The sequence below is a fragment of the Papilio machaon genome, chromosome 25 (genome assembly GCF_912999745.1).
Source record: "Papilio machaon chromosome 25, ilPapMach1.1, whole genome shotgun sequence".
Taxonomy (NCBI): Eukaryota; Metazoa; Arthropoda; class Insecta; order Lepidoptera; family Papilionidae; genus Papilio; species Papilio machaon.
Window position 1 is genome coordinate 4,843,147 of NC_060010.1, and position 14,290 is coordinate 4,857,436.

A 14,290-nucleotide genomic window follows, 5' to 3' on the forward strand; every position below is an offset into this window, starting at 1 on the left:
TTTTTTTAATTCCACGCGGACAGAGTCGCGGGCAACAGTTAGTTTATAATATTAGTACGATTCTCCTTAATTGCGTTATCATAAAACAAATGCAACACAACCACATTTTATTGTACAATTTGGTGATGTATAAATGTTGTTCCGCATTACATTACATTTAAAAAAAATACGAAATCGCAATAAACAACAGACTAATATAAGTATTTAAAACAAAAATAGCCTTATATTTCCATTAGAAAACAACATTTATTTATCAAAACAGCTGGTGACAATACAGAAGCCAAAAGACATTATAAAAAATATGTTGTCTATAGCTGTAAGTCACATTGAAGGCAATAAAGATAGCTATTGGCAATCAGGTCACGCACATAGCCCGGCAGGCGAGCCCCTACAGCCCTGGGTTATTAATTCGTGCCACTACTCTGTGGCTTTAGGTCACCGTTACACGGTCAATAGCCTCCGATATACCAGGAAGTATTTTTTTAAGAACGCAAACTTATCGCTATATTGTAAACGAATGGCTTGATGTGAATGGCATTTTCCTAATGAAAGTTACGTTAGCTTACAGACTTTTCATGTCAATTTCAAAAATTTTTCCCCGAGGTTTTATCCTATGACACTCGGGGAAAGATTTTGAATCTTATATACAACTAGCTGTCGCCCGCGACTCCGTCCGCGCGCAGTTAAAAAATGGGGGGGGGGGTTATGAAAAATAGATGTTGGCCGATTCTCAGACCTACTGAATATGCTCACAAAATTTCATGAGAATCGGTCAAGCCGTTTCGGAGGAGTATGGCAACGAAAACTGTGACACGAGATTTTTTTTTTTTTTTTAATATAAGAGAAGGGGGCAAACGAGCAGCGGGAACACCAAGGTGTTCATCGACGATCATATATTAGATTAATCTTAATACAATCTTATACGTCTTAAATCCTAAACCTTATTTTGCAAAGTTATCCTGGTCGAATCGGTCCTGACAATTTGCTTTCAGCATTCTTTTATGCAAAAAGGTTTATTCAGACAGCAGACTTACGTGAGAACATTTCAATGTCAGCTATATGTGTATGTAAATCGCATTAAACTCGTAACGCGACACAAACAGGTTTTATATTAATGTAATAGTATGCTAAGACATGCTTCCCATGCTGTTTGAATGTCTGTTTGTTCATTCTCATACATATAATCGAGCCAATTAAAAACAACAATAATGGCAGACAAATCTGTACAATTTTTGATCGACAAATTATCAATACATAATTTAAAATGTAATTAATAATAATTAAATATTATTAACTTTAATAACTAATTACTTTAGTAACTTGTTGTAGTCCGCGACTTCGTTCGCGCGGAATCAAAAAAAAAACTTAATTTGTAGTATTCTTCCAGACTATGTTCTATATCTATGCCAAATTTCAGCATGATGATCCATGAAGCTGATCTGGAGATACCTTATAACATCCATCCATCCAAACATTCACATTTATAACATTATTAAGAAGTAAGACTGGCGTAATAAATATCACGTTATTCATTATCTTATATCTTAATATATATATTTCTTGTGTGCGTGTGTATGTGACTGAACTCCTCCTAAACGACTGGACCAATTTTGATGAAATTTTTTGTGTGTGTTCGTGGAGATTCGAGAATGGTTTAGATTTACAGTTTTTTTTTTTTTTTTTTTTTTTAATTCCGCGCGGACGGAGTCGCGACCGACAGCTAGTCTATATATATAAAAGAAAGTTGTGTTAGTTACGCCATTTATAACTCAAGAACGACTGAATCGATTTGACTGAAAATTGGTGGGCAGGTAGCTTAGGACCAGGAAAAGGACATAGGATAATCTTTACCAAGTTTTCTATTTTTTTTTTATTCCGCGCGGACGGAGTCGCGGGTAAAAGCTAGTAGGTATATAAAAGAAAGTTGTGTTAGTTACACCATTTATAACTCAAGAACGGCTAAATCGATTTGACTGAAAATTGGTGGGCAGGTAGCTTAGAACCAGGAATAGGACATAGGATAATTTTTACCCCGTTTTCTTTTTTTTTTATCCGCGCGGACGGAGTCGCGGGAAAAAGCTAGTACAAGATATTAGACATTTTAACTTACTCAAGCAAATTAAAATATGAAGGAAATACGAATGTGAACATAGTTTTAATAATAACATCCATAGTTCAGTCCTCTATTTAGTTTATATAACCTAGTCATATTGTAAACTGACGATAAAATCAGACAAAATATCTATATAAACCAGATAGCATAATTTTCATCGATAAAATGTAAAAGGAGCAGAGCATAAGCTACTTACAAAAAAAATTAAATAGGTTTTCATTCAAAAGGAACTATCCAGACAGATTCTATTTCAACACGTAAAAAAAGTTTAGTAAGCAAGTAATAACCTTGGAATGTGCACAATAGCAGACACGCTTCGAGTAATTTAGGGCCGCTTTCTATTCCACGTACAAGCTCTTTGTTGTATATAAATCGTTAATAATATTTATTGTGGGTTTCGACTGCTGTGAAACTTGTATCGACATATTTGTTTATATTACAAGGTGCCAAACAAGCAAGCGGCCACATGAATTCGCCGAAGCGACCGCTGCCCATAGACATTCGCAATTGCGGATGCGTTGCCTACCCTGAATTGACGAAGGAGAGAATATTTAACCTTCCAATGCATCTCCTCCTCCATCAAATCCACCTCCCCTTCCCATCCTTTCCTTATAAGAAAAGGGTGGGAAGGGAAAGAGGACTAAAATTAGGCACACACATCAGACGAAACGCGGAATTACTTCCACTTCACGCCAGTCTTCTGTGTGGTCGTGGTATTTCACCAGGCGAGCCGGCCAATTCGTGCAACAGATGTTGTTGTTGCTGGCGTCTACCACTGTTAGATATATATTGTTATCTATCACGTTTACTTTGAAAAAATAGAGACAACAATATGTTACAAAACAAGTATCACTGCAGTGGAAATCCAGCTCTATATAAGTCTACCCTAGCGATATCCGAGCGTTAAAAATGATTACATACGTCTCAATTGATTCCACTCGATTAAGCAACTGTTCAAAAAAACGCTACCATACAAATGCCACCCCCTTACTGAATGCAAAATCAATACCCACCCCCTCAGTAACGCACCCCCGGTCCTGTGCGGAATCTTTATTAGCCTACGTGATACTGCACACCCTTTACTCAATGTAATATTATAAAACTTGCGACGAGCCTTGTCTTCACTTACAGCAGAAAATCTATGAATAAAAAAACTATATTTGTATGTTCGCGATGCGTATTAAGCCATTGGGCAGATTTAAATAAAATTAAAGGTTTTTTTATATAAGAGAAGGGTGCAAACGAGCAGCGAGAACACCGAGGTGATCATCGACACCCATGGACATCACACCATGGACATAACACTAGAGGAACTGCAGATGCGTTGCCGGCCTTTAAGTAAGTTATATACTCGCTTCTTGAAGGACCCTAAGTCGTATTGGTTTGGAAATAACGCCGAGAACAGACCATTCCACAACGCAGCCGTGCGCGGCAAAAAATTACGCGAGAATCACGTAATAGGTTTTAAAAATAAACATTGTACCAAGTAGTAAACTGACAAATGTTCTGTCAACACCTCAATAGCTATACCTCAGCTAATCTGTCTAAATGTCTACAAACAAAAAAAAAAGTTTGTAAACTCACTCTCGTTAAATTACTGGGCATTTAACCATTACAAACATCTTTCACGCAAATTCAAACTATACGTACGACAAATTAAAGTTCATTTCTCGTTAACCTAATTTAAAACAACTAAACAGGACGCAGTACAGAAGCAAAAAGAAACGCAAGCATTCGTCTTCCGTCAGAACTCGTAAGACTATTGACTATTAAGAAAACATGTCAGGAGCAAACGAGAGCCCGGAAACATTTAAAATGCACCTGTGCTAACTCAATGCATTTTGGGCTTATTCATGGAATAATCTACCACACTAACCGTTGGTTTCTGAGATCAAAAACTCTGTATAAAACATAAAATCAACTCGGTCATTATCTTTGACAAAACAGGGATAAAAATATGTTTTAAACGGGAATTTTGGTCTCAGAAACTCGCGGTAAGAAACGCTATGTGGTAATTCTTAGTTAAGATTAAGTAAAAGAAACCAAGACTTAGTGTTTGTTCATATTTAACTCGCGGCAATACTTTGAAAATTTTGTGAATTCCAAAATATTAACGATTAATTAAGAATATGAGAACTAAATGTTGTTATACAGTATTTCGTCAGTCAAAACTCTGGGTAAAATGTAGAAATGTTTGAAGAACTTTGACCTACGTTTAAAGGACGACTTACAACTGAAAGGTCAGACTGTAACCTTTCCACTCAATGAATTTAAATAAAACTTTGCAAGATTTAAATTAAATCATTAGAAAAACAATTAATTTGATAATCATTTTATTTAAAACGCTATATACTTTTTGTTTGCATTTGAATTATTTAATTTAAAAAAAAATCTTTCTTTTCATTTGAGTTAATAACGTTAAAATATGGTAAAAATACATTTCTATATGCAAATTATTCAGCAGTAAAAAACAACTGCAGTACCAAAAACACCGCTCATATTTACAGAATACATATAAGTAGTCATACTTTCATTTTAACACTGAAATTACCTACGTAAATGAGTTTCAACACTTTCTCCAATAGCAATAAACAACTAACAATCTACGTACACAAAGCAACGTAAATCTTCGAAACCCCGCGATTCCAGTTGCTAGGTTACTTGCGCAATACAATGTCATAACGTCGCCGACAATTTGTTCTTTCGTCGCCAAAACCAGTCGCTCGCAACCTGTTTAAGATCGTCCTGAGAAGTCACTGCAATTATCAAGATGGCGGAGCAGTCGACATGTGACTGATCGAATAGACGTCTTGCGTCGACAATTCAACGTTATGTGTACGGAACGCGCGCAAGGTACTCGCGACTCAAGAACACAATATTAATTTCGGAGATTTACGTTGCTTGTGTACGAAGGGCCTTAGGTGACATACCAAAATCTTACACTATTTTCTATAACTCCCATACTTGTTTTTAGTTAAAAAGGCATTATAAAGTTTGCCTACACAGAAACATTGAAAAAATCTTTAAAAATAATTCAAAAACTTATAATGAAAACTTGAAATAAAAATATAATTTACTATTTAGTCTAATATCGACCTTCTAAAGACAAGTGATTGTCAAGAATGATCTAACTCTGACATCACTTGATGACGTCACCAATACTTCATATGTATTAAAGGTTGAAAATGACTTCATTGTAAGATATAATATTTACGACTTATATTACTGCCGGCTGGATATGAAAACATTTTATTAAAGAAAATTCTATCACATGAATTTCTTTGACATTTGAGGTATTTCTATTACCAAAGAATATAAAGGCTACGGATTATGGCGACTTGAGGTAAAACTAATATCAGGACGAACCGTCCACGTGGAATTAGTGTGCTATTCCAGACCTTTCTTCTAAATTTCTGTTTTGGAGTTAAATGGCAACAAAATTTTTCCTAACAAAACTTTCGCAATTTTAAAATTAGTGTTAACAGTGGTAGACACCAGTTACACGAAATGGCCAGATCCCCCGGTGTAATACCATGACCACCTAAAAGACAGGTGCGTTTCGTATGACGGTTGTGCGTTCCGGAGTCCTAATACGCCACCATGTCATATAAAAAAAGTTAGAAATAAGAAGTATTATACTATGTGATCCAGTCCTGTTGACATAGCGGTGTTGCCCTCTAGCAGGTGGGCACGACTAGTTCCGTGTTAATACCGTTACTAGGGCTATCGAGACTAAACTAGAAAAAACATCTCATCAAAATGGATTCCTTATAATATAAGTCGATTGCTTTTCTTTGAAACACTAAAGGGTCATTGATCTTTTTCTACGTTTAAATATTGACTAGTGATCATATAAAAAGATATCGTTTTAGCCCCTATTCGCACGGGCGCATTTTTAACGCGCGCTTAAAATCGTTAAAATAGAAGAAATGCTTTTCCATATATCTGTTCATACAGCAGCGCTTTTTATCGCGCAATATTCATTTTGAGCACTGGGCGAGGGAAATAAGAGTGAATTTAATACATTCGTCGCTCAAGAACCGCCTACACGTTTTTTAACGCAGCGTTAAAAAAGCGCCCGTGCGAATGCGCTCTTAAGCTTTAGTTAAAAATTTCATTATATTTTTGTAGATGTGATGTGAACCAACAGTCACAAATCTCTAAACATCGAATCCCATTTATCGTGTATTTCTGAAACTAAAATCTCTGTATAAAACATATCATCCTAGTCCAACTTTGACAAATCAGAGATAAAAATATGTTTCAAACTGATATTTTGGTCTCAGAAACTCACAGTTAGATGTGAAACCTAACTTAGACTAATGTCATCTATTTTAGTTAGACCGCCTGTTGGGTGATAGAGTTGAAAATTGAACAACATATAACCTTTATGCTAGAGGTCACACAGAAAGGGCAGGTCGGGTTAGAAACAACTTATTCATTGTATAGCTCAGGATAGTCTCGTAATGAAGCGGTTCCATACATTGGCCTAGTTGACAAAATTATAGTCCAAAGATAAATCTTATGATTTACGATACGTGCAGTCAAAGAATTAAATTTGCTTCCCTGTGAATATCAAATTTCTTATGAGATGCTGTCATAAGTTTTTCAACTAATTACAAATAAAATTTCATTGAACGTGACAAGAATTAAACGTTCTTGAATAGAATTTGACCCATGATGTCATATATCTGAATGTTAATAGAATAGGGTCCGTTCACACACACCTGGAGGAGAGCAGATTTTTTATCGCAAACAAAATTGAACTTTATACAAATTACAACAAGGTTCAATTATACATTTTCTTTATCAAGAGCAAAGTAAAATTAAACGTTGTTCCAATCGTATAAAAATCAAATTAATATATAAAATTCTCGTGTCACAGTTTTCGTTCCCGTACTCCTCCGAAACGGCTTGACCGATTCTCATGAAATTTTGTGAGCATATTCAGTAGGTCTGAGAATCGGCCAACATCTATTTTTCATTTTTTTTTTTAACTGCTCGCGGACGTAGTCGCGGGCGACAGCTAGTTTATTTATAATAATCATCTAATCTACTCTCCGTCTCGGTTGTCTAAACGGTCCCTAAACTGAACCTTTTAAGATCATTTGAAATTTTGACAAATCGTCGGCCTCAACGTACATCCCTAAAATTACACAGTTCACTTAAGGCTTTTCTATGTTACAGTAATCTTAAACCACTCTAGTTATTACGAAACTAGTTGCGTATATTTAAGATTATGTTAAACTTAATTCTCTAGAGTATATAGTGTACCTAAAAGCTAAGTAATCCAATATATAACAATCTACTACATATATACATTACGTTAAACTACACTTATGTAATGATAATGTACTTGAAGTGTATTCAACATTTGGTGGTAACTCATGTATTAAACCGGTGAGAATCATAACCTAATAAATCGTAAGTTTTTACTGCCAAAATATTTATTCAATATAAAATGTTGGTAAATGGTAAATTGCACCTTACTATAAAGACAAAGAACACTGCTTATGATATGTTCTCATCATCATCAGCTCACTATACGTCCCCACTAAGGGGCTCGGAGCCTTCCCTAAGTTAAGGATGACTGGGCCATAGTCAACCATGCTAGCCAAGTGCGAGTTGCTTGACTTCACACATATCATTGAATTTCTTCTCAAATATGTGCAGCATCACGATGTTTTCCTTCATAGTAAGAACGTCGGATAAATGTACATATGTAAATCGAAAAACACACTGGTACATGGCCGGATTCGAACCCAGGACCTGCAGATTGCAGGTCAAGTGCTTAACCCCTGAGCCACCGACGCTCATGTTCATGTCCAAACTGGATAACAGAGAAACCTCTATGAGCAAGAAAATCATCGTAGTCTCTTGAACTCTCACTTATCCAGGTTCAAATATAATAACTATTCAATTGTATTAAAACTCATAATCCCTGTATTTATTTCCATTTCAACACCTATTATTGAAGGTTAAAATTTAAATAACGTACATTCTTCTCGTTACCAATACCAGTAGATAAAGGTGCATCGCAACTATCTTGCGGTATCACTCGCACCACACCTTTAACAAAGCGTGAAAACTATAACCATATAGAGCGTGAAGCCTTAAGTAAAATGTTTTAGAAGCATCGGTTTTGGTTTGGTTTTGTTAAGGAGCAGTGATGACTTTATTACATTTCCAGTTTTCACTGTCGAAACATGTGTACAAAAACATATTGTTGTCACTTTTATTTTTAAAAAGAATGAGAGGGATGAGTTATAATTTTAAATGTTTTTCGACAACGGAAATCCACGGTGTATATTCAACTTCAATTCAAAAATATGACAACAATTTTAATAATAAAATTTGAATTTCAATAAATAAAATAGAAACAAAAATTGCTTCAAACGTTTATAGTAAAAAGTGTTTCACACTTTCTAGAAAATACTAAAAAAGTATATTTTAAACTTCCCCTTAATATCGAATAACAACTAACGATTACGCGCAATCAATTCAGACTAACTAATCGGGCGACTTGTTTGAACGCACGCAAACCACACGATTGTTTAACGAGTATCTATGTTTTATTTTTTTTAATTTCCGCATTATTAACCTCCTTTTTAATATAAAACTAGGAAAACAACACGGCAGGATACAATCGTACACGAAATCAAATTGAAACTATAGGTTTTATTTGATAAAATACTCATTACAATACAAACAGTTATATTTAAAAACAAAAAAAAAATGTAAACATACTAAGTGTTACTTTCCAACAAAATGTTTTTCGTTTTACAGACATTTTTTACCTAGGATTGTATGGTGTATTAAATTCGCAAGTAAAAAAAATAAACCATCTTTGCGCTATAAAATACGAACATCGCATTGACAATAGTTAGTCTTCGTTATCGATTGCGCAATAGTAATTAATAATTCCAAATGCTTATTGTTTCAAACCATTCATTAGAGGTCAAGTTACAAGGACTTGTTCAATGTAAATTAAACTTCAATCCAAGGACGTAAAGTTTTAAATCGCTTGTAAGTAATTCAAGTATTTTGAAGACTCCAACATCAGGACAATAGTTGATTTATAAGTAAACTTGACCTCTACATTTAGATAACCTCTAAACCGAAAAATTTTAAACATCGATAAGTTTATTTTAACATTTAACTTATAGATATATTATTAGTTTCGTATGTATTTAGGACTAATTAGATTACATCTTAATCTTATTAATATTACTAGCTGTCGCCCGCAACTCCGTCCGCGCGGAATTAAAAATAACTAAATTAGTAGCCTATATGTTCTTCCAGACTGTTTCTAATATCTATCTTATCTTCCACCTATATCAAATTTCATCGAGATCCATGGAGTCGTTCCGGAGATACCTTCAAACATCCATCCATCCAACCATCTAAACATTCGCATTTATAATATTAGTAAGATAAATGCGAAAGTTGGATGAATGGGTGTTTGTTAGAAGGTATCAACGGATCTTAATGAAATTTGGCACAGATGTAGAACATAGTCTGGAAGACTACATAGGCTACTTTCTAAGTTTTTTTAATTCCGTACGGACGTAGTTCCGGGCGGCAGCTTTCATTTTCATAAGATATTTTCGACTGTTAATATTTAAAGGGAGCAAAATTTACTCGTACATTATTTACAAACCACAAACAAGGCACATTTTTATCCAATTAGTTCTTTCCATAAAAATCTTAATCCATGATCCGTATTAATTTTACCAGTTACATTTTAAAAACACCTGAACAATGTAATGACGAAAACCATCACAAAAACAATAAGTTGCACTATTCCGTCACACAAATACTAGTTGTACTATTCTTAGGAGATGAATAGTGTTTTCATTACTAAAAATAGGCAAAGTAGGACTAGGACATGCGCGTGGTTTAGTAACCTTAACTAAAACCAACTGATGATGTACATAATAAAGATTACTTACATGTAAACATTGACACACTTTAATTGACTAATGCCGTCATTTAGACAACCTATTCTATTTCGAATTTCCACTACCGACCACCGATAATATGTACAAAAAAAATAGTCGAATTAATACCTCCTTCGTTATGAAGTCGGCTAAAAATGTTTTGTACCTCTGTTTTCCAAAGATAGTGCGAATGAAAAAATGCTTTTTACATGTATTTCTGCAGTGGAAACAGCAATAAAGAATTTTTATAATATTAATGCAGTATAGTCTACATCAGTGATTCCCAAAGTGGTCCGGACCCCGATCGGTAAACGGATGGTCCGGCGGTGTACGATGGCGAGAAATAAAGTACACAATTTGGAGAAGAAATCTCGCAGCATTGTTCAAACCAAAAAAGGTTGAGAATCTCTGGTTTCGACATAAAGCCATGGATTTATTCAGAGCCATGTTTGTGCCGGGATGCATAATACGAGGGATTCTTATCAACATTTACGCAGTTCCATTTGAACTGGAATATTAAGCAGTGCAACACTGTATTGTAGATCCGTCATCCTTTGAGCCGGCCCCTGATGTTTATTTCCAAGTCTTGAGACGTGTGTTTGAATCATAATTAAATCATTCTTATATCAACTTTATAAATAAACTGATATAAGTATGCTCTTAGCGAAGGATGTGCATATTTTACGAACGGATCATCGCTTTAAGACGAATATAATATACTAAAATCGTATAAATCTTCGGGAGAATGGTACGCGTCTGCAGGTTTTACTAAGGAAAGTATATTATAGCTTATATAAAAATACAAGATGTCGCCCACGAATCTGTCCGCGCGGAATTAAAAAAAACTTAATAAATACCCTATGTGTTCTTCCAGACTATGTTCTACAGCCGTTACGGAGATAACTTCAAACAAACATCCATCCATCCATCTAAACATTCGCATATATAATACGAGTTTTAATAAGACATATGTTTTAACATACGCGTGTTTATGTCAATTCTAGTAGTCTAAACGGGTGAACTGATATTGGCTAGTGAGTTATCATTAAATTCATATTCTTTCGCGGATTATCATAAGGGGGATACAATCAATCAGGATATTTTAGAACCAGTTAATTGCACTAGTTTTTAGCTGTAAAAACCCAATGGTACGTACATTGTATTTATTGATTGTATTTATTATTACATCAGAGACGAAAGCCTAGAGAAACTCAGTGGTCGGAAACACTGACGGCAGGAGATCGCGCGGCCGCTCACCGATCAGATGGAGCGACCAAGTAAAAGGTCAGTCATCATCTGATTTCTGTCGTCGTGTGGGACGCGCTGGATCGCAGTCGGTGGAAACGAATCATATACTTCAGAACTGATGCTAACCACGATCCTCAGCCATGAAGGACCGACTCTAGAGACATACATTGTCCCGATGAGCTACATATAGAATCATATGTCAACATAAATAAATCTGATCAATGTTTAGACAAGTATTTATTTATAAAGCATTGTAACGTGTTAGGAATGTGATAATCGTCTATTGTTTTTCAACATTCTGATGCTACTATTGAAAATTTATTATGGCAATATGCTACCGCACTTAATACATGATCTGATGACGACAGCCACCGTACCGTCGTTCAGATAACAAACAATCTATTATATTTAAATATCATCAATCAAATATATAAATAAACATTTAAATATACGAAATCGGTGTGCGTTACAATACTTGTAAACTATTATCTAACATATAGGCAACTTTATTATGTACATGTCGCCCGCAACACCGTCCGCGCGGAGTAAAAAATAAACTTCATTAGTACCCTATGTATTCTTACAGACTATGTTCTACATCTATGCCAAATTTCATCAAGATCCATTTAGCCGTTCCGGAGATACCTTCAAACAAACATCTATCCATCCATACAAACATTCGCATTTATAATATTAGTAAAAATAAATGATCCACTGATTGTTTAGTAGAGCGCAAAAAGTGTTCCAACCGATAATTTTATGTATGAATTTACGTGAAACACGACTATAGTAAAAAAGTATAGTAATTCTTGGGGTATATTTTAAATTTTACCTTCAACCCTTAATAACCTTATACGTATAAAAAAGTTAATCTCAGAAAAAAAAAAATTAAACGCACGTTTCATAGTAGCAAAGTGTTAAGGCCGTGCGTAGCGGTAGTCGTATTATACGAACGCATAGACTCAATAAAAAAAAATGTCTATGCATGATGGCCATAGTTTAAAATAGTTGACGTAAAAATAACAGAAAACCTTTCCTTGTCTCATTTATAAAGACAAAGCATAACTTGCTATCTCTCTCTAATAATACGGATATCACAACATGTTTTGTGTGAACGTTTCGATAGTGGGAATGTATGATTATACAAAATCTAAAGCAAGAACTATATTCATTTCTATTTCTTCTCATTGCTAATTATTTTGAAGACATTACATATTAACATATCTCTAATATTGTAAAGATTAATTATGGAAGTTTTTTAACATTGTATTATTATTCAAATGTCTAATAAAACGAATATATAAATAAAAAAATAACACTCGCTGCAGGAAAAGCTTTCTATTATTTCTTTTAAATAGGCTCAATCTTTAAATTAACTCAGAGTTATTAAGCCTTTTTGATGAAGAAATAAAAAACCTATTTACTAAAATTAAATAAAAAAAAAACTTTACATTAATGGCCTTCGGACTTTATAAAAATTGCTAAAGTTGTAATTTAAAAAAATATTATATAAAATGAACAATCAGAGCATTTAAATCTTTTGTTAAATACTCTTATAATTATAAATTGATTAAAAATAATTTATGACATGTATGAAATATTATTTTCTCAAGCCTATTATTTAATTTGGATTAAAATAATATTAAAAACTATAAATCATAATTGAGAAAAAGCTAAATTTTAAATGCTTAAAAATCAAATGTGATAGGAAGTGTAGTGAAAAAAAACCACACCAATATGGATGATAAAAACTATGATAAGAATCTCTAACGCATAAGATTCTAAGACATATTAAAAGTGTTAAAAAAATGTATGTATAAGAAATACATAATTATACTTAATTTTTATTTGTGTTAAAAAAATTCTTTCTTCAATAAAACATCTGTTCCTTACAAATTACATAAGTTAATTTACTAAATATAATGTGCTACTTTTATTCCAAAATAGATGCAATATAAAATGCGTGGTAATTTTCGTAAGTCAGTAAAATAAGGATATTATAAATTAAACACAAATCAGTAAAATAAAATCTTAATTAAAATTATGTGACGTTACGTTAATTTCATGTTTAATATGTAAACTGTGTACGCTGTTCCAATTTTTTAAATTAGCTTGGAAACAGTGAAATTCGAGTTCCGACACAGTGAATTTAAAACCTAAATGGAATGTATTACAGAAAAGAATATATCAGTTGAGCAATTGTAGTTAGGAAGATTTACCTTCATGTCCGATACTATTTGCTGGTACAGGTTCCATAAGGGAGAGCAATCCTTCTCCGTTGTTCCTTCCATTGTCAAAAAAACACTTATCAAACACAATAAAACACAAAAAACACGATCGAAATCACCTCACGCAGTACATTATGGTGAAACCACTACTAGTATCCAACTGTTGCATTGCCGTTAAATATCTAGTTGCACACGTTCAATTGCCTACATTTCACTTTTGAATCACAATGGGAACAGTTCAAAATATGATATGTAACAAATCAATATTTATAAACAAGAATACCCTCCATTAATCGAAACAGGGGAAGAAAATGCCGTATCGTGACCAAAAACACAGTAATAACTAAATGCGTTGCAACCGAGTATTATTTTTTAAACTTTTCGTCACACGTTCATTCATGAAAATTAGTTTTTTTCATAATTTTCATACACAAAACATACAAATGATAAAGTAAAACAGCGCTCAACTTCGCCTACAAGGGAGCGACAAGCACATCGGCCGAATTCGGTTTGTTTGGCTGCTTTCTATACTTCGCTACGATTCGTCAATTGATTCTTGTGGTTACCATTTAAAAAAATCTGCTGAGGAAGGTAGCTTTTTAATTTAAAAAGTCTCATATTTGAATATCAATAAAAAAGAATGATAGACTTATTTGCAAAATGCAATTTTTTCCATTATTTTAACTTTAAAAAAATTCAATTGCTTCTCTGTATGTTTGACCTATAAGTGTTAAACAGAAAATCTTGAGTTTAGAAGCAAT

At 33.8% G+C, this 14,290-nt stretch overlaps 1 protein-coding gene across 5 annotated transcripts in view; it reads right to left on the bottom strand.

Annotated features, from left to right (window-relative positions):
• LOC106715513 (flocculation protein FLO11) overlaps positions 1-14,038 on the bottom strand; it is a 116,447-nt gene extending 102,409 nt beyond the window's left edge. For all 5 annotated transcript variants that reach the window (XM_045684225.1, XM_045684227.1, XM_045684224.1 and 2 more), the window contains exon 1: positions 13,521-14,038. In XM_045684225.1, the coding sequence (XP_045540181.1) occupies positions 13,521-13,592 (72 nt within the window). In that variant the 5' untranslated portion in view covers positions 13,593-14,038. The remainder of the gene's footprint in view (positions 1-13,520) is intronic.
• Positions 14,039-14,290: the final 252 nt, after the last annotated feature.